Raw genomic sequence first — 23658 nt, 5'->3', positions numbered from 1 at the left:
CACATCAGAGGGCAGAGGGCTGCTTTATTGCCGGGTTACTCATTCACTTTCAACAGACTAAAATAGTCAGCTGCATCCTCTGCTTTTAAGAGAGTGAAGAAGTGGCATGTTGTGTATATAAAACCCTTCAAATACATATGTCATATACTTAAACTTGAATGTATTTGAGGTGAGCTTGAATTAGCTTTAAGTTTGCACTTTTAGGACTTTTACATTGGTTCCATTGTGCAGCTCAAAATAAATCAAATACAGCTTGAAAGTATTTCACAAATGTATTTGATGAGGTCTGCTAATCATTGACTGGAAGGGTTACAGAATGTAGCTCAACATACTATACATTGGAAAAAGAAAAATGAAGTGAAATGCTAAATGGCATAGTAAGGATCTGTTCCTTTTTTTATGTAATCACAATTTTTTTGTCAGGTTGAATTTGCAAACATGATTGCACTTTTGATTTCATGTAGACTACCAGGCAATTGTAAAAGTGTGTATATACTGTATAGTGTATGTGGACACCCCTTCAAATGAGGGGATTCGGCTATTTCAGCCACTCCCGTTGCTGACAGGTGTATAAAATTGATCACACAGCCTTGCAGTCTCCATAGACAACATTGGCAGTAGAATGGCCTTACTGAAGAGCTCAGTGACTTTCAACGTGGCACCGTCATAGGATGCCACCATTCCAACAAGTCAGTTTATCACATTTCTGCCCTGCTACAGCTGCCCCGGTAAACTGTAAGTGCTGTTATTGTGAAGTGGAAATGTCTAGGGGCAACAATGGCTCAGCCGAGAAGTGATAGGCCACACAAGCTCATAGAACAGGACTGGCGAGTGCTGACGCTGCATAGGGTGTAAAAATCGTCTGTCTTCCATTGCAAAACTCACTAACGAGTACCAAACTGCCTCTCAAAGCAATGTCAGCACAATAACTGTTTGTCGGAAGCTTAATGAAATGGGTTTCCATGGCCGAGCAGCAAAGTGTCGGCTGAAATGGTGTAAAGCTCACTGACATTGGACTCTAGAGCAGTGGAAACGCTTTCTCTGGAGTGATGAATCACACTTCACCATCTGGCAGTCCGACGGACTAATCTGGGTTTGGTGGATGCCAGGAGAACGCTACCTGCTCCAATGCATAGTGCCAACTGTAAAGTTTTGTGGAGGAGTGGTCAGGGGCTGTTTTTCATGGTTCAGGCTCCTTATTTCCACTGAAGGGAAATCTTAACGCTACAGCATATAATGACATTCTTGACGATTCTGTGCATCCAACTTTGTGGCAACAGTTTGGGGAAGGCCCTTTCCTGTTTCAGCATGACAATGCCCCCGTGCACAAAGCGAGGTCCATACAGAAATGGTTTGTTGAGATCGGTGTGGAAGAACTTGACTGGTCTGCACAGAGTCCTGACCTCAACCCTATCGAACATCTTTGGGATGAATTGAATAGCCGACTGCAAGTCAGGCCTAAATGCCCAACATCAGTGCCCGACCTCACTAATACTCTTGTGGCTGAATGGAAGCAAGTCCCCGGAGCAATGTTCCAACATCTAGTGGAAAGCCTTCCTAAAAGAGTGGAGGCTGTTATAGCAGCAAAGTGGGGACCAACTCCATATTAATGTCAATGATTTTTGAATGAGATGTTCAACGAGCAGGTGTCCACATACTTTTGGTCATGTAGTGTACAAACAAACAGAACTACATATCAGTATGAACACGCTTTTTAATGGCATGGGAATAATATAATTGAAAACTTAAAAGGATAGTTCACCCAAATTACTAAATTACATATTAGTTTCCTTACCTTGTAAGCAATCTATGGAAAAGGTATGGACAAGTTGGTAGAGCTGGTTGATAGAGCATGGCGCTTGCAGCGCCAGGGTTGTGGGTTAGATTCCTATGAGGGACCAGTACGAAAAAAAGTATTTACAAGTATGAAGTCGCTCTGGATAAGAGCGTCTGTAAAAAAAAGTGTATGACAGCAATCCATGCTTTGGTTTAGTTCCCCTGGCACTGTTTCCACATGCTAACGTTTTAGCATTTGTGGCACAAATCCCATTCAAGTCATGGGACCGATATTATCCTCACAATCAATTTCAGATACTTTTGGATGATTTGGGCTTTATGTGCGAAAAATGCTAATGTCGGTACCATGACTTGTATGGGATTTTTTAAACAAATGCTAAAACAGTGACAGGGAAACTAAACCAAAGTATGGCTGGCTGTCATACCTTGTCCATAGACTGGAAAGCAATGTGTAATTTTCTGTAATATGGGTGAACTATCCCTTTAACTTTAGGCCAACAAGTATAATGCATTATGATGCCATGGGCATGTATGATCCTATAGTTTTTTTGGGGAAGCCTTATAATTAGACAGTGTAAGGGCTCATACTGTACATGCTTATAACAAAAAATAAAGTGTCACCAACTTATTTTTTTAACCTACTGCCACTCTCAACTGATTGTAAGTTGCTCTGGATAAGAGTGTCTGCTTAATGACTAAAATGTAAATAAAAACGTGTAAAACTCTTGTAGCTGACGTGTTCGGTGTCCTGTCTCCCCAGCCCAAGCCCACCAGGGGACGGATGCGTATCCACTGCCTTGAGAATGTGGACAAGGCCCTGCAGTTCCTCAAGGAGCAGAGGGTCCACCTGGAAAACATGGGCTCACATGACATCGTTGACGGCAACCACCGCCTCACCCTGGGCCTCATCTGGACCATCATTCTCAGGTTCCAGGTAAGAGAGTCTTCCAACCAAAACACATGAAATGTATGTCTGATGCAGAGGTGTGGCGGGGAGAAATTATTTGCTAGAAATGCTGTTCTAGGTTTTCAATTGGGTGATGGATAAGTCTTTGCAACATATATAACGGACAGCGCAACACAACCCGAGGGTCTCCCCCAAAGCACTGCTCCCGTTGAAAACCATTGAATTGCTGTGTTTTTTATGCATCAATTTGTCTGGTTTGAACGCTCACTTAGTCAGTGTTCTATTATTATCCTGGAGACCCATTGTGTACAGCAGGGTCTCGATTATCTCAATCAGATATGTTATTATTGGTATGTGAGCAACAAACCCAGTTGCTCTCCATGAGGAGGGTTGGCCAGTATGCTGATTTCAATCCAACTCAGCGTCAAAGGCTTATTTACTGTAGGGCCTCATCCTTTATAACAGTGATCTAATACTAACTTGTACTTCTCAGCACACATATTACACAGTCAAATAATTACATAAAGATTATGTTATAACATGAATAAGATATGTAGGCAATGTATGGCAACTGCTTGGCATCAGACCGCAAGGCGCTACAGCGGGTAGTGCGTAAATCCAAGGACCACTATACCAGGCGGTGTGAGAGGAAGTCAAAGACTCCAGTCATCCAAGTCATAGACTGTTCTCTCCGGAAAGCGGTACCGGAGTGCCAAGTCTGGGACCAAAAGGCTCCTGAACAGCTTCTATCCCCAAGCCATCAGCCTGCTGATCAGTTAATCAAATGGCTACCCGGACTATTTGCATTGACTCCCTTTTTTTGTTGTTGCACTGACTCTCTTGCACTGACTCTCTTGCACTGGCTCTATGCACATTCACTGGACTCTACCCACACACTCACACATACTACACTGATACTCTCAACATACACATACACACACTACATACACTCACACACATTCACGCTGTTTCACACTCTTCCCACTCGCTGCCACTACTCTGTTTATTATCTATCCTGATTGCCTAGTCACTTTTACCCCTACCCACATTTACATATTACCTCAATCCCCTCAACTACCTTGTACCCCCAGCACATTGAGTCTGTTCACGGGTGCTGTTGTATCATTGTCTGTGTGACAGATCCAGGACATTAGTGTTGAGACTGATGGAGACAACAAGGAGAAGAGATCAGCCAAGGACGCCCTGCTCCTCTGGTGCCAGATGAAGACTGCTGGGTGAGTGATTGACTGTCACCTTGCATTCAGACACGTTTCTTAGAGATTTGAAATACTTAGACTTGGGTCATCTACATTACAGCTCTCAGTTCCACCACTTGTCTTAAACAATCCTCGTTAAGATATACATTTATTTAGACAGCAACACCATTGTGACTTTTCATTTACTTTCAGAAGAAGTCAGTAAAGAAATTCCAGAAGAAGATCCACATCTACAATTATATAGAAATTGCTTAGGGAATGAATTTGAACATTGAACACATCGTCATATCTGTTGTTCTCTGTTTTGTTCTTTATAGCTATCCAAACGTGAACATTCACAACTTCAGCACCAGTTGGCGAGACGGCATGGCATTCAATGCCCTCATCCATAAGCACAGGTAAAAAGAGTCTGTTTGATCAACTATCCTTCATGCCCTTGTGGGTCACATTTTACAACATTCCTAACATATTTCAGATCATTTTTCTCATGTAATTCAGACCAATTATCCTTTGTGATTTATGTCACAGTCTGCTATTTACTTTATATGGCCACATGTAATGACCCAATATATATTTTTTTATCCCACCTCATTTATGCCGATTTATTTTCTTACTTACAATAGAGTCATGTTCAAATAATTACTTTTTGGTGTATTTGGGATGTATTGATGCATTACTGTACATCATTTGGTATAATTGTGTTGAATCTTTGAGATATTGGAACATAACTAACATTTCAACAGGTAAATTACATCTGGGTATTTACCTTGTGATTCTTTGGTGGTATACTGTGTGACTGGTGCTGTGGTATGTCTCGTGTAAAGGCCAGACCTGATTGACTTTGACAAGCTGAAAAAGTCCAATGCCCACCACAACCTGCAGAATGCCTTCAATTTGGCTGAGCAGCATCTGGGGCTTACCAAGCTCCTGGACCCAGAGGGTGAGTTCTGGACTATGCTCTTCTATGTAGTAGAGGAGGGCATGTGGAAAATAGCTAAATCTGGTGCAACGTATAATTTCTCAGTGTACAGTCATGGCCAAAAGTTTTGAGAATGACACAAATATTAATTTTCACGAAGTCTGCTGCCTCAGTTTGTATGATGGCAATTTGCATATAAACCAGAATGTTATGAAGAGTGATCAGATGAATTGCAATTAATTGCAAAGTCCCTCTTTGCCATGCAAATGAACTGAATCCCCCCAAAAACATTTCCACTGCATTTCAGCCATGCCACAAAAGGACCAGCTGACATCATGTCAGTGATTCTCTCGTTAACACAGGTGTGAGTGTTGACAAGGCTGGAGATCACTCTGTCGTGCTGATTGAGTTCGAATAACAGACTGGAAGCTTCAAAGGAGGATGGTGCTTGGAATCATTGTTCTTCCTCTATGAACCATGGTTACCTTCAAGGAAACACGTGCCATCATCATTGCTTTGCACAAAAGGGCTTCACAGTCAAGGATATTGCTGCCAGTAAGATTGCACCTAAATCAACCACTTATCGGATCATCAAGAACTTCAAGGAGAGCGGTTCAATTGTTGTGAAGAAGGCTTCAGGGCACCCAAGAAAGTCCAGCAAGCGCCAGGACCGTCTCCTAAAGTTGATTCAGCTGCGGGGTCGGGGAACCACCAGTACAGAGCTTGCTCAGGAATGGCAGCAGGCAGGTGTGAGTGTATCTGCATGCACAGTGAGGCGAAGACTTTTGGAGGATGTCCTGGTGTCAAGAAGGGCAGCAAAGAAGCCACCTCTCTCCAGGAAAAACATCAGGGACAGACTGATATTCTGCAAAAGGTACAGGGATTGGACTACTGAGGACTAGGGTAAAGTAATTTTCTCTGATGAATCCCCTTTCCGATTGTTTGGGGCATCCGGAAAAAAGCTTGTCCGGAGAAGACAAGGTGAGCTCTACAATCAGTCCTGTGTCATGCCAACAGTAAAGCATCCTGAGACCATTCATTTGTGGGGTTCAAATCAAAAATCAAATTTATTTATATAGCCCTTCTTACATCAGCTGATATCTCAAAGTACTGTACAGAAACCCAGCCTAAGACCCCAAACAGCAAGCAATGCAGGTGTAGAAGCACGGTGGCTAGGAAAAACTCCCTAGAAAGGCCAAAACCTAGGAAGAAACCTAGAGAGGAACCAGGCTATGAGGGGTGGCCAGTCCTCTTCTGGCTGTGCCAGGTGGAGATTATAACAGAACATGGCCAAGATGTTCAAATGTTCATAAATGACCAGCATGGTCAAATAATAATAATCACAGTAGTTGTCGAGGGTGCAACAGGTCAGCACCTCAGGAGTAAATGTCAGTTGGCTTTTCATAGCCGATCATTGCTGTCTCTAGAGAGTTGAAAACAGCAGGTCTCGGACAGGTAGCACGTCCAGTGAACAGGTCAAGGTTCCATAGCCGCAGGCAGAACAGTTGAAACTGGAGCAGCAGCACGGCCAGGTGGACTGGGGACAGCAAGGAGTCATCATGCCAGGTAGTCCTGAGGCATGGTCCTAGGGCTCAGGTCCCCCGAGAGAGAGAAAGAGAGAATTAGAGAGAGCATACTTAAATTCATACAGGACACTGGAGAAATACTCCAGATATAACAGACTGACCCTAGCCCCCCGACACATAAACTATTGTAGCATAAATACTGGAGGCTGAGACAGGAGGGGTGAGGAGACACTGTGTCCCCATCCGAACAGGACAGGGCCAAACAGGCAGGATATAACCCCACCCACTTTGCCAAAGCACAGCCCCCACACCACTAGAGGGATATCTTCAACCACCAACTTACCATCCTGAGACAAGGCCGAGTATAGCCCACAAAGATCTCCGCCACGGCACAACCCAAGGGGGGCGCCAACCCAGACAGGAAGACCAAGTCAGTGACTCAACCCACTCAAGTGACGCACCCCTCCTAGGGACGGAATGGAAGAGCACCAGTAAGCCAGAGACTCGGTCCCTGTAATAAGGTTTGAGGCAGAGAATCCCAGTGGAGAGAGGGGAACCGGCCAGGCAGAGACAGCAAGGGCGGTTCGTTGCTCCAGTGCCTTTCCGTTCACATTCACACATAGGACCTACTGAAGAGATGAGTCTTCAATAAAGACTTAAAGGTTGAGACCGAGTCTGGGTCTCTCACATGGGTAGACAGACCATTCCATAAAAATGCAGCTCTATAGGAGAAAGCCCTGCCTCCAGCTGTTTGCTTAGAAATTCTAGGGACAATTAGGAGGCCCGCGTCTCGTGACCGTAGCGTACGTGTAGGTATGTACGGCAGGACCAAATTGGAAAGATATGTAGGAGCAAGCCCATGTAATGCTTTGTAGGTTAGCAGTAAAACCTTGAAATCAGCCCTTGCCTTAACAGGAAGCCAGTGTAGGGAGGCTAGCACTGGAGTAATATGATCAAATCTTTTGGTTCTAGTCAGGATTCTAGCAGCCGTATTTAGCACTAACTGAAGTTTATTTAGTGCTTTATCCGGGTAGCCAGAAAGTAGAGCATTGCAGTTGTCTAACCTAGAAGTAATAAAAGCATGGATTAATTTTTCTGCATCAATTTTGGACAGAAAATGTCTGATCTTGGCAATATTACGCAGATGGAAAAAGCTGTCCTTGAAACAATCTTGATATGTTCATCAAAAGAGAGATCAGGGTCCAGAGTAACGTCGAGGTCCTTCAGTTTTATTTGAGACGACTGTACAACCATCAAGATTAATTGTCAGATTGAACAGAAGATCTCTTTGTTTAGTAGAAAGTTTGCAGCCATCCACTTCCTTATGTCTGAAACACAGGCTTCCAGCGAGGGCAATTTTGGGGCTTCACCATGTCTCATTGAAATGTACAGCTGTGTGTCATCCGCATAGCAGTGAAAGTTAACATTATGTTTTCAAATGACATCCCCAAGAGGTAAAATATATAGTGAAAACAATAGTGGTCCTAAAACGGAACCTTGAGAAACACCGAAATTTACAGTTGATTTGTCAGAGGACAAACCATTCACAGAGACAGACTGATGAGAGACAAACTGATATCTTTCCGACAGATAAGATCTAAACCAGGCCAGAACTTGTCCGTGTCGACCAGTTTGGGTTTCCTATCTCTCCAAAAGAATGTGGTGATCGATGGTATCAAAAGCTGCACTAAGGCCTAGGAGCACGATGACAGATGCAGAGCCTCGGTCTGACGCCATTAAAAGGTAATTTACCACCTTCAAAAGTGCAGTCTCAGTTGTAAAACCAGACTGAAGCATTTTGTATACATTGTTTGTCTTCAGGAAGGCAGTGAGTTGCTGCGCAACAGCTTTTTCAAATTTCTTTGAGAGGAATGGGAGATTCGATATAGGCTGATAGTTTTTATATTTTCTGGGTCAAGGCTTTGGCTTTTTCAAGAGAGGCTTTATTACTGCCACTTTTAGTGAGTTTGGTACACATCCGGTGGATAGAGAGCCGTTTATTATGTTCAACATAGGAGGGCCAAGCACAGTAAGCAGCTCTTTCAGTAGTTTAGTTGGAATAGGGTCCAGTATGCAGCTTGAAGGTTTAGAGGCCATGATTATTTTCGTCATTATGTCAAGAGATATAGTACGAAAACACTTGAGTGTCTCCCTTGATCCTAGGTCCTGACAGAGTTGTGCAGACTCAGGACAACTGAGCTTTGGAGGAATACCCAGATTTAAAGAGAAGTCCATAATTTGCTTTCTAATGATCATGATCTTTTCCTCAAAGAAGTTAATGAATTTATTACTGCTGAAGTGAAAGCCATCCTCTCTTGGGGAATGCTGCTTTTTAGTTAGCTTTGCGACAGTATCAAAAATAAATTTCGGATTGTTCTTATTTTCCTCAATTAGGTTGGAAAAATAGGATGGTCGAGCAGCAGTGAGGGCTCTTCGATACTGCACGGTACTGTCTTTCCAAGCTAGTCGGAAGACTTCCAGTTTCCGTTCCAATTTTCTGGAAGCTTGCTTCAGAGCTCGGATATTTTCTGTATACCAGGTAGCTAGTTTCTTATGACAAATATTTTTAGGGGTGCAACTGCATCTAGGGTATTGCACAAGGTTAAATTGAGTTCCTCAGTTAGGTGGTAAACTGATTTTTGTCCTCTGACGTCCTTGGGCAGGCAGAGGGAGTCTGGAAGGGCATCAAGGAATCTTTGGGTTGTCTGAGAATTTATAGCACGACTTTTGATGCTGCTTGGTTGGGGTCTGAGCAGATTATTTGTTGCGATTGCAAATGTAATAAAATGGTGGTCCGATAGTCCAGGATTATGAGGAAAAATATTAAGCTCGACAACATTTATTCCATGGGACAAAACTAGGTCCAGAGTATTACTGTGGCAGTGAGTAGGTCCGGAGACATGTTGGACAAAACCCACTGAGTTGATGATGGCTTCGAAAGCCTTTTGGAGTGGGTCTTTGGACTTTTCCATGTGAATATTGAAGTCACCAAAAATGTGAATATTATCTGCTATGACTACAAGGTCTGATAGGAATTCAGGAACTCAGTGAGGAACGCTGTATATGGCCCAGGAGGCCTGTAAACAGTAGCTATAAAAAGTGATTGAGTAGGCTGCATAGATTTCATGACTAGAAACTCAAAAGATGAAAACGTCTGATTTTTTTTTGTAAATTGAAATTTGCTATCGGAAATGTTAGCAACTTTAGAAACAAATTATCTTACTGTCGACTCTATAGGACAAAATAATATTGCGTTAAAGGACAACGTTTACCCTACGACAGTTTATTACTGTTAGCAACAAGCCTTTTGCGGGATGCGCGGGGGATATGGTCACTAGTGTAACCATGAGGTGAGGCCTCATTTAACACAGTAAATTCATCAGGCTTAAGCCATGTTTCAGTCAGGCCACTCACATCAAGATTATGATCAGTGATTAGTTCATTGACTATAACTGCCTTGGAAGTGAGGGATCTAACATTAAGTAGCCCTATTTTGAGATGTGAGGTATCACGATCTCTTTCAATAATGGCAGGAATGGAGGACGTCTTTATTCTAGTGAGATTGCTAATGCGAACACCGCCATGTTTAGTTTTGCCCAACCTAGGTCGAGGCACAGACACGGTCTCAATGGGGTCTCTTTTGGGACTACACTGACTGTGCTAGTGGCAGACTCCACTAAGCTGGCAGGCTGGCCTGCACCCTATTTCATTGTGGAGCTAAGGGAGTTAGAGCCCCATCTATGTTCGTAGATAAGATGAGAGCACCCCTCCAGCTAGGATGGAGTCCGTCACTCCTCACCAGGCCAAGCTTGGTCCTGTTTGTGGGTGAGTCCCAGAAAGAGGGCCAATTATCTACAAATTCTATCTTTTGGGAGGGGCAGAAAACAGTTTTCAACCAGCAATTGAGTTGTGAGACTCTGCTGTAGAGCTCATCACTCCCCCTAACTGGGAGGGGCCAGAGACAATTACTCGATGCCGACACATCTTTCTAGCTGATTTACACGCTGAAGCTATGTTGCGCTTGGTGACCTCTGACTGTTTCATCCTAACATCGTTGGTGCCGACGTGGATAACAATATCCTTATACTCTCTAAACTCGTCAGTTTTAGCTTTAGCCAGCACCATCTTCAGATTAGCCTTAACGTCGGTAGCCCTGCCCCCTGGTAAACAGTGTATGATCGCTGGATGATTCGTTTTAAGTCTAATACTACGGGTAATGGAGTCGCCAATGACTAGGGTTTTCAATTTGTCAGATCTAATGGTGGGAGCCTTCGGCATCTCAGACCACGTAAGGGGAGGAGTAGAGACCAGAGAAGGCTCGGCCTCAGACTCGGAATAGCTACTTAATGGGGAGAACTGGTTGAAGGTTTCTGTCGGCTGAATGAGCGACACCGGTTGAGCATTCTTACAGCATTTCCCTCCAGAAGCCATGAGAAAGGCTGCAGGGACCGTGCGAGGGGATTTATACTACTATCTGTACTTACTGTTGGCACAGACGCTGTTTCATCCTTTCCTACACTGAAATTACCCTTGCCTAACGATTGCGTCTGAAGCTGGGCTTGCAGCACAGCTATCCTTGCCGCAAGGCGATCGTTCTCCTGTATATTATGAGTACAGCGACTGCAATTAGAAGGCATCATGTTAATGTTACTACCTAGCTTCGGCTGTTGGAGGTCTCGACGAACCATGTCCAGATAAAGTGTCTCAGCCAAGGGAGTGGGCTCACTCACAATTTTGCCTAAGAACACAGCCATGAATAAAGAATGGTACCAACACATCTTCTGAGAGCAACTTCTCCCAACCATCCAGGAACAGTTTGGTGACGAACAATGCCTTTTCCAGCATGATGGAGCACCTTGCCATAAGGCAAAAGTGATAACTAAGTGGCTCGGGGAACAAAACATCAATATTTTGGGTCCATGGCTAGGAAACTCCCCAGACCTTAATCCCATTGAGAAATTGTGGTCAATCCTCAAGAGGCGGGTGGACAAACAACAACCCACAAATTCTGACAAACTCCAAGCATTGATTATGCAAGAATGGGCTGCCATCAGTCAGGATGTGGCCCAGAAGTTAATTGACAGGGCGGATTGCAGAGGTCTTGACGAAGAAGTGTCAACACTGCAAATATTGACTCTTTGTAACAACTTCATGTAATTGTCAATAAAAGCCTTTGACACTTATGAAATGCTTGTAATTATACTTCAGTATTCCATAGTAACATCTGACAAAAATATCTAAAGACACTGAAGCAGCAACCTTTGTGGAAATTAATATTTGTGTCATTCTCAAAACTTTTGGCTTCGACTGTACTGTTACTTATGTTTTTGTTATCCAAATAAACGTAATAAAATTGTAATAATTCTTAACTGGAATGTATAGAATACTGTAGGGGCCAGAGTCTGGTCTAGTGATAGTGCTGCAGACTCCAGGCTACATATACCCCCAGGCGATGGGGATTTGAGCCATGTCTGCCACTTTCCACTTTCTACCTGCTTTACCTTCCCACTGCCCTGTCATAAAAAATAATGAAATACAAAAGGAGATCTTTTAATATTTTTGTAATGTTCCAAATCATCGTCACTATGACTTACAAATTGTATTAACCAATCAGAAATCTAATTTTTGCTTCACAGATATCAGTGTGGACCACCCTGATGAGAAGTCTGTCATCACATACGTGGTGACATACTACCACTACTTCTCCAAAATGAAGGCCCTGAAAGTGGAGGGGAAACGTATTGGAAAGGTGACTCAGCGTTTATTCTCAATTTATTATCTCAAATTCCATGTTTGTTTGTTGGGTTGTTGTCAACAAGTTGCCTCAGTTGTTCTGGGCAGAGTAAGAGCTTTTCAGATTTGGATTCAAATAGTATAAAAACTTTCAAGCTGTACTTGATTGAGCTTTTAGGGCATAATGAAACCAATGGAATAGTATCAAAAGTGCAAACTGTCAATCTGGCACTTCAGGAAGGCCAAACTAAAAGAAAGAAAACAAATACTATATATGAACCCCGGTCTGAACATTTTTGGCCAGAGCTTGACATGTGTGACCTCTTTGTTCCCCTAGGTACTGGACAATGCCATTGAGACAGAGAAGATGATTGAGAAGTACGAGTCTCTGGCCTCAGACCTGCTGGAGTGGATTGAGCAGACCATCATCATCCTCAACAATCGCAAGTTTGCCAACTCTTTAAACGGGGTGCAGCAGCAGCTTCAAGCCTTCAACACATATCGCACGGTCGAGAAACCCCCTAAGTGAGTAACCCCCGCCAGCACCCAATCCCAAATCAGCCCCTATAGCCCAATGCACTTATTGTGATCTGACAAGAAGGGCAATCTTCAGCTTTAATACCCTCTTATGAATATTTGTAAATGTCTATAATATTTACTCAAGGTATAACATTGTCCAGTTATCTTGCCATTCCCTGACCCTTTTTTTGGTTACTGTTCCTGTGACATTCCCTGAACATCAAATTCTTTGTTCCAAACTTCTGAACCAATATTTTTATGAAAAATTAATGTCACTACCTAAAGCAAAAATATCAAATCCTAATGTTAAATGAATGGCACAACATTCTGGGTGCACGCCTCTCTCCTGCTTGTAGTGGAATTTACTTCAACATTTTAGTTCTGCTATGTCCATGAATTGAAGCGATAAGGTATGCATGTTTAGTATGTAACGATGCAGAAATAAGACATGACTGTTGCATTCCAAAAACGCTTTGAAATAAGTGCAACCCTGCGAACTTGAAGTAATATGTGTTTAGACATTAGCCTTTTTATACGCTGTCAAAATATCACTCCCAAAACCATTTATCTTTTTATCGATCAGGTTTACTGAGAAGGGCAACCTGGAGGTGCTTCTGTTTACCATCCAGAGCAAGATGAGGGCCAACAATCAGAAAGTCTACATGCCCAGGGAGGGCAAACTCATCTCTGACATTAACAAGGTGATGCCTGTAGTCTCTGACGAACGCTTTAGGGTGACGTTCCCTAGGTACAGATTAAGGATCAGTTTCCCTTCCCCCAATCCTAACCTTTACCATTAGTGGCGAAAATGTTAAACTTACTCAAGATCAGGGTCTAGGGACAAAGTTACCCTACTCCTTGACCAATGTTTTGTCTTAATGAAACATCAAGTTGTTCACTATCTCTCTCTCTCTCCTGTTTGTCTGTGTCAGGGTGTTTGGTAGTCTTTCTTTGGTGTGTGGTAGTATTATTATTAGTAAGTAGGCGTTTTACTATGGGCATAATTTTTACAATGGGAGTAATTCAGCCAACTCATACATTTTGCATCCGGACATAAAACTGTGAGATTATGAAAGAGTTTAATCCACCATTGGCATAGTGTGTATGTGTAAGGTACAAGACAGACTGGTGGCAAATGGTAGCAATTCAACATGTAGAATAGTCTAGAAATGAACAGAAAAATAACGTCCGATGTTCATGTTGGTCTGTCTTGTCCATATGATATACCTGAGTTAATATTGTGTGTTTAACTTTGTCTCTGGTAGACCTGGGAGAGACTGGAGAAGGCAGAGCATGAGCGGGAGCTGGCTCTGAGGACAGAGCTGATTCGACAGGAGAAACTGGAGCAGCTGGCTCGCCGCTTTGACCGCAAGGCTGCCATGAGGGAGACCTGGCTGAGTGAGAACCAGCGCCTCGTCTCACAGGTAAAAACAAACGCTTGCCCACAAATAGAAGAACACACATGCATATGTATGCACATACTTACACAATCACTCAAAGTAGCCATGAGGGACAACTGGCTAAATTAAATCCAACGGCTTGTCGCACAGCCATAGACACACACACACTCACACAAAGAATAATTATGAAAAGCAATTGTGACACTTTACCTCCTATTTACACAAAATACAGTACTTTACCACATCATTGTCAATACAAATGTCTCAGCCATTGTTTTCTCACAGTTTTGCACCACTTGGTGGACACACAGATTCAGTGTAACACACTGGTATGGCAGCATCTCTGTGCACATTAAGTGCTGCAGATGTAAACGGTACATCTCATTTGCTTTCCTACTTTTGTCAAACTGAAATCAGGGCCAATCTGCAGTTGAAAAAATAACAAAGCGGACACCCCGCCTCTGTTTTGGCAATAACCTGGGGGATGGGCCAGGAAAATGTAACCACTCTCAAATTCATAGACAGAGCTATGGATGCAAGGCTTGACCATCGCTGATATCACAAATTATTGTTAATAAATCTTCGGGATTGGTGTTCCTTCCACGGGACGGTTGAGCTAACGTAGGCTAATGCGATTAGCATGAGGTTGTAAGTAACAAAAAAAATTCCCAGGACATAGACATATCTGATATTGGCAGAAAGCTTACATTCTTGTTAATCTAACTGTGGTGTCCAATTTACAGTAGCTATTACAGGGAAATAATACCATACTATTGTTTGAGGAGAGTGCACAATTTTGAACATGAAAAGTTATTAATAAATTAGGCACATTTGGGCAGTCTTGATACAACATTTTGAACAGAAATGCAATGGTTCATTGGATCAGTCTAAACCTTTGCACATACACTGCTGCCATCTAGTGGCCAAAATCTAAATTGCACCTGGGCTGGAATAATACATTTCTCTTGCATTTCAAGATGATGGTACAAAAAAATGCAAAAGAATGGTTGGTTTTTTCTTTTCGGATCTATTGTGTTATATTCTCCTACATTCTTTTCACATTTCCATAAACTTCAAAGTGTTTTCTTTCAAATGGTACCAAGAATATGCATATCCTTGCTTCAGGGCCTGAGCTACAGGCAGTTAGATTTGGGTATGTCATTTTAGGCGAAAATTGAAAAAAAGGGGTGGATCCTTAACCATGTTGAGGCTATACAGTGTTTGTTTACATTTACAATGTTTACAAACATTGGAGCAAAACAAGCTTATATTTTTGGTTCTGATGGGTTGTGACAGTTGAAATAATGTCACGAGGCATACATTTTTTTTGTTTATAGTTTTTTTTCTCCCCCTTTTCGTGATATCCAATTGGTAGTTACAGTCTTGTCCCATTGCTGCAACTCCCGTACGGACTCAGGAGAAGTGAAGGTTGAGAGCCGTGTGTCCTCCGAAACACGACCCGCCAAGCCGCACTGCTTCTTGACACAATGCTTGCTTAACCCGGAAGCCAGCTGCACCAATGTGTCAGAGGAAACACTGTGCATGCGCCCGGGCCACCACAGGAGTCGCTAGAGCACGATAAGACAAGGAAATCCCAGCTGTCCAAACATTCCCTTAACCCAACGACTCTGGGCCAATTGTGCGCCGCCTCATGAGTCTCCCGGTAGCGGCCGGCTGCGACACAGCCCGGTATCGAACCCGGATCTGTAGTGACTGCACCACTAGAGAGGCCCCTCATGAGGCATTTCTAAGTTATATTCTTCAAGAATCAATGGGTATAAGTATTTTATATGTCATTGTCAAATTGTAAAGACGATAACTTTACAGAAATAGAGAGTATTTCTTTCTTGTATGCCAGTATTTTGCCAACCATACAGTATATCCTAACAGTATTATATTGTATTTCAATCTATTCCATTCCCATCACTTCTATCTCGCAGGACAACTTTGGCTTCGACCTTCCAGCGGTGGACGCGGCCACCAAGAAGCATGAGGCCATCGAGACGGATATTACGGCTTACGAGGAGCGTGTGCAGGCCGTGGTGTCCGTTGCTAAGGAGCTGGAGGCAGAGAAATACCACGACATCAAACGAATCGCAGCACGCAAGGACAATGTGATCCGGCTGTGGGAGTACCTGCTGGAGCTTCTGAAGGCGAGGCGCCAGCGCCTGGAGATGAACTTGGGTCTGCAGAGGGTCTTCCAGGAGATGCTTTACATCATGGACTGGATGGACGAGATGAAGGTAAGAGAGGGAAAGAGGACCCTTCCGAAAATGTATGTGTTAAAACCGTGTTGGAAAGACATTTATAATTGCACATTTAATTTTTTATTGTAACACAAATTGAATTGTTCAAAATGCATTCTACCTCATCTACCCTGCTTTCACTCTTACTCTTCAATCTCTTCATTCAAAGACTCAATCATGGACACTACTGACAGTTGTGGCATGTTTGCATGATGTATTGTTGTCTCTACCTTCTTGCCCTTTGTGCTGTTGTCTGTGCCCAATAATATTTGAAACCATGTTTTGTGGTGCTACCATCTTGTTGTCATGTCGCTACCATGCTGTATTGTCATGTGTTGCTGCCTTGCTATGTTGTTGTCTTAGGCCTCTCTTTATGTAGTGTCGTGTTGTCTCTTGTCATGTGTCTTTTGTCCTATATTTGTTATTTATTTATTTATTTATTTTTAATCCTAGACCTCGCCCCCACAGGAGGTCTTTTGGTAGGCCGTCATTGTAAATAAGAATTTGTTCTTAACTGACTTGCCTAGTTAAATAAAGGTTAAATAAATAGGAAATTCACTAACACATGAACACATTTAAAATGTATTGGAAACAGGTCATTTCAAGTCAAACAGAATGTATTAATCTTGTGTGAAATTTCCGGTAGGGGTGTCATATCATGTTACCATGTCAGATAATGTTACCCTAATGGCCCATCCCTCTTCTAAATAATAATTTTAACCAGTATCAATGGTGAAACTAACTGGCGTATGTCAGTCCAATGCTGAATAATTCCAAATCGGCAGACCTGAACCTTGTCCTAGGCCCTCCTGTAGATACAAGAGGATTGGGTTGGCACTGTAAGCACTGCATCATCTTGCCTTTCTGATTGGCTGGGTGGAATTCTCTGCATATTGCTTCCACCTATCAAATCCTCTTAGGTTTACAGGAGTCACAAGGGAGTTGATGGTAGTTGTAATAAATACTCAGGGAGAAAAAGGTGTAGATTCACACGCAGAGCGCAGCAGGTGTCTATTTCACCACTAAATAAGGAGCTGATGAGACCAGGTGAAATCAATGAACAAAAATGAAAGACAGGGCTACGTTCAAGAATACAAAGAAACAGGGCTACGTTCAAGAACACAACGAAACAGAACACAAGGTTGACTAAGAAAATAAATACAGAACCTTACAGTAGTGGTTGATTTGGATTGATTTTGACATTTCATCTAAATTATAAAACTTTCAAAAAGTTTCCTCACCTTGAAATAAATACTCATATTGCGTTTCAAAGTGCACAAAAAGTAAACGATTCATATTGGAAACTGACGAACTAAGGCCAGTGTAATTGAAGGTGCCTGTATGTTGCTAACACACATGCCCGTATGTCATACCTTTATGTCTCTGCCACACAGATGATGCTACTGTCCCAGGACTATGGGAAGCATCTGCTCGGAGTGGAGGATCTCTTGCAGAAACATGCCCTGGTGGAGGCTGACATCGGCATCCAGGCTGACCGAGTCAAAGCTGTCAACAACAATGCTCAGAAGTTCGCCATCGACGGCGATGGTGAGAATGACCTAAACAATTCGAATTGTGAATCATATTGTTATCACTTGTTTGTATTATTAACTGATGATGATGATAATACATGGCAACACACAATTTTACGGTTCAGTTGTATAGCATAGCATTTTGCAAGATCTATACAAGCAAATGGAAAATTAAACATTAAAGGAATAGTCAACGGAATGATATCATAACATATAAGTCAATACAGTACAATGTAACTCTGTGGGTGCTGCAAGATGCTAACTGGGCCTCTGTTCTGTCTCCTCTACAGTTTACAAGCCCTGTGACCCTCAGGTAATACGCGACCGCGTGGCACACATGGAGTTCTGCTACCAGGAACTGACCCAGCTGGCTGCCGAGCGACGGGCCCACCTGGAGGAGTCCCGCCGCCTCTGGAAGTTCTTCTGGGAGATGGCCGAGGAGGAGGGCTGGATCCGTGAGAAGGAGCAGATCCTGTCGTCGGACGAGAGCGGCAAGGACCTGACGGGCACTGTGCGCCTGCTGAGCCAGCACCGCGCCCTGGAGGATGAGATGAATGGCCGTGCAGGTCACCTGCAGCACACCATCACTGAAGGCCAGGCCATGGCCGACGGCGGCCACTTTGGCGCTGCCAAAATCCGTGAATGCATCACCGACCTGCGGGCGCAGTGGGCAGCGTTGGAGGAGCTGGCGGCCGTGAGGAAGGCCCATCTGGAGGAAGCGTGTGCCCTGCACCAGTTCCAGGCGGACGCAGATGACGCCGACGCCTGGACCCTAGATGCCCTGCGCATTGTGTCCAGCGGCGAGGTGGGCCATGATGAGTTCTCCACACAGGCCCTGGTGCGCAAACACAAGGACGCCGCCGCCGAGGTGGCCAGCTATCGGCTGGTGATCGATGCTCTCCATGAGCAGGCGGGCGCCTTGCCTGAGGAGCAGGTCCAGTCGGAAGAGGTCAAGGGCCGCCTGGCAGGCATAGAGGAGCGCTACAAGGAGGTGGCCGAGCTGACCCGGTTGAGAAAGCAGGCACTGCAGGACGCCCTGGCCCTCTACAAGATGTTCAGCGAGGCGGACGCCTGCGAGGTGTGGATCGATGAGAAGGAGCAGTGGCTCAACGGTATGGAGATCCCAGAGAAGCTGGAAGACCTAGAGGTCATTCAGCACAGGTGAGAGAAGCCATACATATATAAATGCATGCTGAAGTCATAGTCGACCCCTAGCGACTAAACCTTTAGGCCTGATTTAGCTTAGTGTGCTACTCAAGTACTTGACATACAGTTCCAGTCAAAAGTTTGGACACACCTACTCATTCCAGGGTTTGTCTTTATTTTTACAATTTTCTACATTGTAGAATAATAGTGAAGACGTGAAATAACACACTTGCAAGCAGTTTTTGGAACAATGTTGTCGATTTTCAAAACACTTGTCACGTGGTACTAGGCCTTCCCTGGTTAGCTCGTCATGACCCCACCATTTCATGGCAACAGAGGGCTCTCACAGGGTGGTCGCGAGAGTGCTCAGGGAGGTGTTTAGGGGTTTCCGTTGGTGCTACTACGGTGGAGAGTCCAGACCAGGTCTCCACCGTGCGCATTCCCCCCGAATATGCCGATTTGGCTCTCGCTGGCGACTCAATTACCACCCCATCGACGGTGCGATAAATCTCCTGGTAGACACTGCACTTCCCAGGAGTCACGTGTATCCCCTGTCACAGGCGTAGACGGCAGCTATGGAAACATATGTCTCCGAATCCCTGCGTCAGGGGTACATTCGGTCCTCCACTTCACCCGCCTCCTCGAGTTTCTTTTTTGTGAAGAAGGAGGGAGGTCTGCGCCCGTGTATTGACTACCGAGGCCTAAATCCGATCACGGTGAGGTACAGTTACCCGCTACCTCTTATCGCCACGGCGATTGAGTCAATGCACGGGGCGCGCTTCTTCACCAAACTAGATCTCAGGAGCGCTTACAACCTGGTGCGGATCAGGGTGGGAGACGAGTGGAAGACGGCGTTCAGTACAACCTCAGGGCATTATGAGTACCTCGTCATGCCGTACGGGTTGATGAATGCTCCATCAGTCTTCCAAGCCTTTGTAGACGAGGTTTTCAGGGACCTGTATGGGCAGGGTGTAGTGGTGTATATTGATGACATTCTGATATACTTCGCTACACGCGCCGAGCATGTGTCCCTGGTGCGCAGGGTGCTTGGTCGACTGTTGGAGCATGACCTGTACGTGACCTGTACGTCAACCCTCCTTCCTAGGGTACCGCATTTCCACCTCAGGGGTGGAGATGGAGAGTGACCGCATTTCAGCCGTGCGTAATTGGCCGACTCCCACCTCGGTAAAGGAGGTGCAGCGGTTTCTAGGGTTTGCCAATTACTACCGTAGGTTTATCTGGGGTTTTGGTCAGGTAGCGGCTCCCATTACCTCACTGCTGAAGGGGGGACCAGTACGTTTGCAGTGGTCGGCTGAGGCGGACAGGGCTTTTGGTCACTTGAGGGCTCTGTTTACCTCGGCTCTCGTGCTGGCCCATCCGGATCCCTCTTTGGCGTTCATAGTGGAGGTGGACGCGTCCGAGGCTGGGATAGGTGCCATGCTCTCTCAGCGCTCGGGTACACCACCGAAGCTCCGCCCCTGTGCCTTCTTCTCGAGGAAGCTCAGCCCGGCAGAGCGAAACTATGACGTGAGGGACCAGGATCTGTTGGTCTTGGAGACATTAGCTTGAGGGGGCTAAACACCCTTTTCTCATCTGGACTGGCCACCGCAATCTGGAGTACATCCGGGCAGCGAGGAGACTGAATCCTCGCCAGGCAAGGTGGGCCATGTTCTTCACCCATTTTGTTTTCACACTTTCTTACAGACCAGGTTTCCAGAACATGAAGGCAGACGCACTGTCCCGGCTGTATGACACAGAGCAGCGGCCCATGGATCCCACCCCCATACTCCCGGCCTCCTACCTGGTGGCACCGATAGTGTGGGAGCTGGACGTGGACATTGAGCAGGCGTTACGCGCAGAGCCCGCTCCCCTCCAGTGTCCCGCTGGGCGTCTGTACGTTCCGTCTGCTGTCCGTGATCGGCTGATCTATTGGGCCCACACGTCACCTTCCTCTGGTCATCCAGGCATCGGTCGGACAGTGCGCTGTCTGAGTGGGAAGTACTGGTGGCCCACTTTGGCCAAGGACATGAGGGTTTATGTTTCCTCCTGCTCGGTGTGCACCCAGTGTAATGCTCCTAGGCACCTGCCCAGAGGTACAGCGGGGGGAAAAAAGTATTTGATCCCCTGCTGATTTTGTACGTTTGCCCACTGACAAAAAAAGGATCAATCTATAATTTTAACTTCTCAGGGCTGCCTGGGACGCTACCGTCCCACCCACGGTTCACACTATTCAACAGCCAGTGAAATATCAGGGCGCCAAATTCAAAACAACAAAATGTCATAATTCAAAGTTCACAAACATACGACTATTTTACACCATTTTAAAGATACACTTCTCCTTGATGTAACCACGTTGTCCGATTTCAAAAAGGCTTTACGGCGAAAGCATAAAGTTAGATTATGTTAGGACAGTGAAAACACAAGAAAAACCACACAGCCATTTTCCAAGCAGGAGAGGGGTCACAAAAACCATAAATTCAGCTAAAATTATGCACTAACCTTTGACGATCTTCATCAGATGACACTCCTAGGACTTAATGTTAGACAATACATGTATGTTTTGTTCGATAAAGTTCATATTTATATCAAAAAACAGCATTTTACATTTGCGCGTGATGTTCAGAAATATTTTGCCTCCAATAATGCCGGTGAATCAGCACAACAATTTACAAAAATACTCATCATAAACGTTGATAAAATATTAAACTGTTATTCAAAGAATTATAGATAAACATCTCCTTTATGCAACCGCTGTGACAGATTTCAAAAAAGCTTCACGAGGAAAGCACACTTTGCAATAATCTGAGTACAGCGCTCAGAAAACCAAACCAGCAATACAGATACCCGCCATTTTGGAGTCATCTAAAATCATAAATAGCATTAGAAATATTCACTTACCTTTGATGATCTTCATCAGAAGGCACTTCCAGGAATCCCAGGTCCACAATAAATGTTGTTTTGTTCGATAAAGTCCATAATTTATGTCCAAATACCTCGTTGTTGTTTGCACGTTCAGTAAGCTACTCCAAGTGTAGGTAGCGCAGCCAAAATGTCACGACGAAAAGTCAAAAGTTCTATTTACGTTCGTTCAAACATGTCAACCGTTGTATAGCATCAACCTTTAGGGCCTTTTTAACTTAGAACTTCAATAATATTCCAACCGGACGATTCTTATGTCTTGAAAAACGTTTTGGAACACAGCTAACTTTCACATGAATGCGCGCCAATGAAGTCATGTCCTTTCCTCAGTCAACAACTTCCAACTTCCTTTGTTGGCTCTGTGTTCACCATAGAATCCTCAAACAACTTTCTAAAGACTGTTGACATCTAGTGGAAGCCTTAGGAAGTGCAAAATGAACCCTAAGTCACTGTGTGTTGGACAGGCAATGACTTAAAAAGACTACAAGCATCAGATTTTCCACTTCCTGGTTGGATTTTTCTCAGGTTTTTGCCTGCCATATGAGTTCTGTTATACTCACAGACATCATTCAAACAGTTTTAGAAACTTCAGAGTGTTTTCTATCCAAATCTACTAATAATATACATATCCTACCTCCTGGGCCCAAGTAGGAGGCAGTTTAATTTGGGTACATTTTTCATCCGCCCGTGAAAATACTACCCCCTAGCCCAGACAGGTTAATGGTAGGTTTATTTGAACAGTGAGAGACAGAATAACAACAGAAATATCCAGAAAAACGCATGTCAAAAATGTTATAAATTGTTTTGCATTTTAACCTCTCTAGGGTAGGTGGCACCAAATCGTCCCACCTACGTAACAGCCAGTGGAATCCTGTGGCGCGTTATTCAAATACCTTAGAAATGCTATTACTTCAATTTCTCAAACATATGACTATTTTACAGCATTTTAAAGACAAGACTCTCGTTAATCTAACCACACTGTCCGATTTTAAAAAGGCTTTACAACGAAAGCAAAAGATTATGTCAGCAGAGTACCCAGCCAGAAATGATCAGACACCCATTTTTCAAGCTAGCATATAATGTCACAAAAACCCAGAAGACAGCTAAATGCAGCACTAACCTTTGATGATCTTCATCAGATGACACACCAAGGACATTATGTTATACAATACATGCATGTTTTGTTCAATCAAGTTCATATTTATATCAAAAAACAGCATTTTACATTAGCATGTGACGTTCAGAACTAGCATACCCCCCGCAAACTTCCGGCGAATTTACTAACAATTTACTAAATTACTCACGATAAACGTTCACAAAAAGCATAACAATTATTTTAAGAATTATAGATACAGAACTCCTCTTTGCACTCGATATGTCCGATTTTAAAATAGCTTTTTGGTGAAAGCACATTTTGCAATATTCTAAGTAGATAGCCCGGCATCACAGGGCTAGCTATTTAGACACCCAGCAAGTTTAGCCTTCACCAAACTCCGATTTACTATTAGAAAAGTTTGATTACCTTTGGTGTTCTTCGTCAGAATGCACTCCCAGGACTTCTACTTCAATAACAAATGTTGGTTTGGTCCCAAATAATCCATCGTTATGTTCAAACAGCGGTGTTTTGTTCGTGCGTTCAAGACACTATCCGAATGGTAAATAAGGGTTACGAGCACGGCGCATTTCGTGACAAAAAAAATCGAAATATTCCATTACCGTACTTCGAAGCATGTCAACCGCTGTTTAAAATCAATTTTTATGCCATTTTTCTCGTAAAAAAGCGATAATATTCCGACC

General features: G+C 44.0%; 1 protein-coding gene across 4 annotated transcripts in view; it reads left to right on the top strand.

The window, feature by feature from the left end:
* LOC115183768 (spectrin beta chain, non-erythrocytic 1) overlaps positions 1-23658 on the top strand; it is a 134271-nt gene that overhangs the window by 46510 nt on the left and 64103 nt on the right. For all 4 annotated transcript variants that reach the window (XM_029744858.1, XM_029744861.1, XM_029744859.1 and 1 more), the window contains 11 exons: positions 2558-2731; positions 3845-3939; positions 4239-4319; positions 4746-4861; positions 12003-12115; positions 12437-12624; positions 13202-13319; positions 13884-14042; positions 15959-16261; positions 17659-17812; positions 18087-18957. In XM_029744858.1, the coding sequence (XP_029600718.1) occupies positions 2558-2731; positions 3845-3939; positions 4239-4319; positions 4746-4861; positions 12003-12115; positions 12437-12624; positions 13202-13319; positions 13884-14042; positions 15959-16261; positions 17659-17812; positions 18087-18957 (2372 nt within the window). The remainder of the gene's footprint in view (positions 1-2557; positions 2732-3844; positions 3940-4238; positions 4320-4745; positions 4862-12002; positions 12116-12436; positions 12625-13201; positions 13320-13883; positions 14043-15958; positions 16262-17658; positions 17813-18086; positions 18958-23658) is intronic.

The sequence above is a fragment of the Salmo trutta genome, unplaced genomic scaffold (genome assembly GCF_901001165.1).
Source record: "Salmo trutta unplaced genomic scaffold, fSalTru1.1, whole genome shotgun sequence".
NCBI classification, from domain to species: domain Eukaryota; kingdom Metazoa; phylum Chordata; class Actinopteri; order Salmoniformes; family Salmonidae; genus Salmo; species Salmo trutta.
The sequence above is the reverse complement of the archived record's forward strand: the minus strand, read 5'-3'. Positions and strand labels throughout refer to the sequence as shown.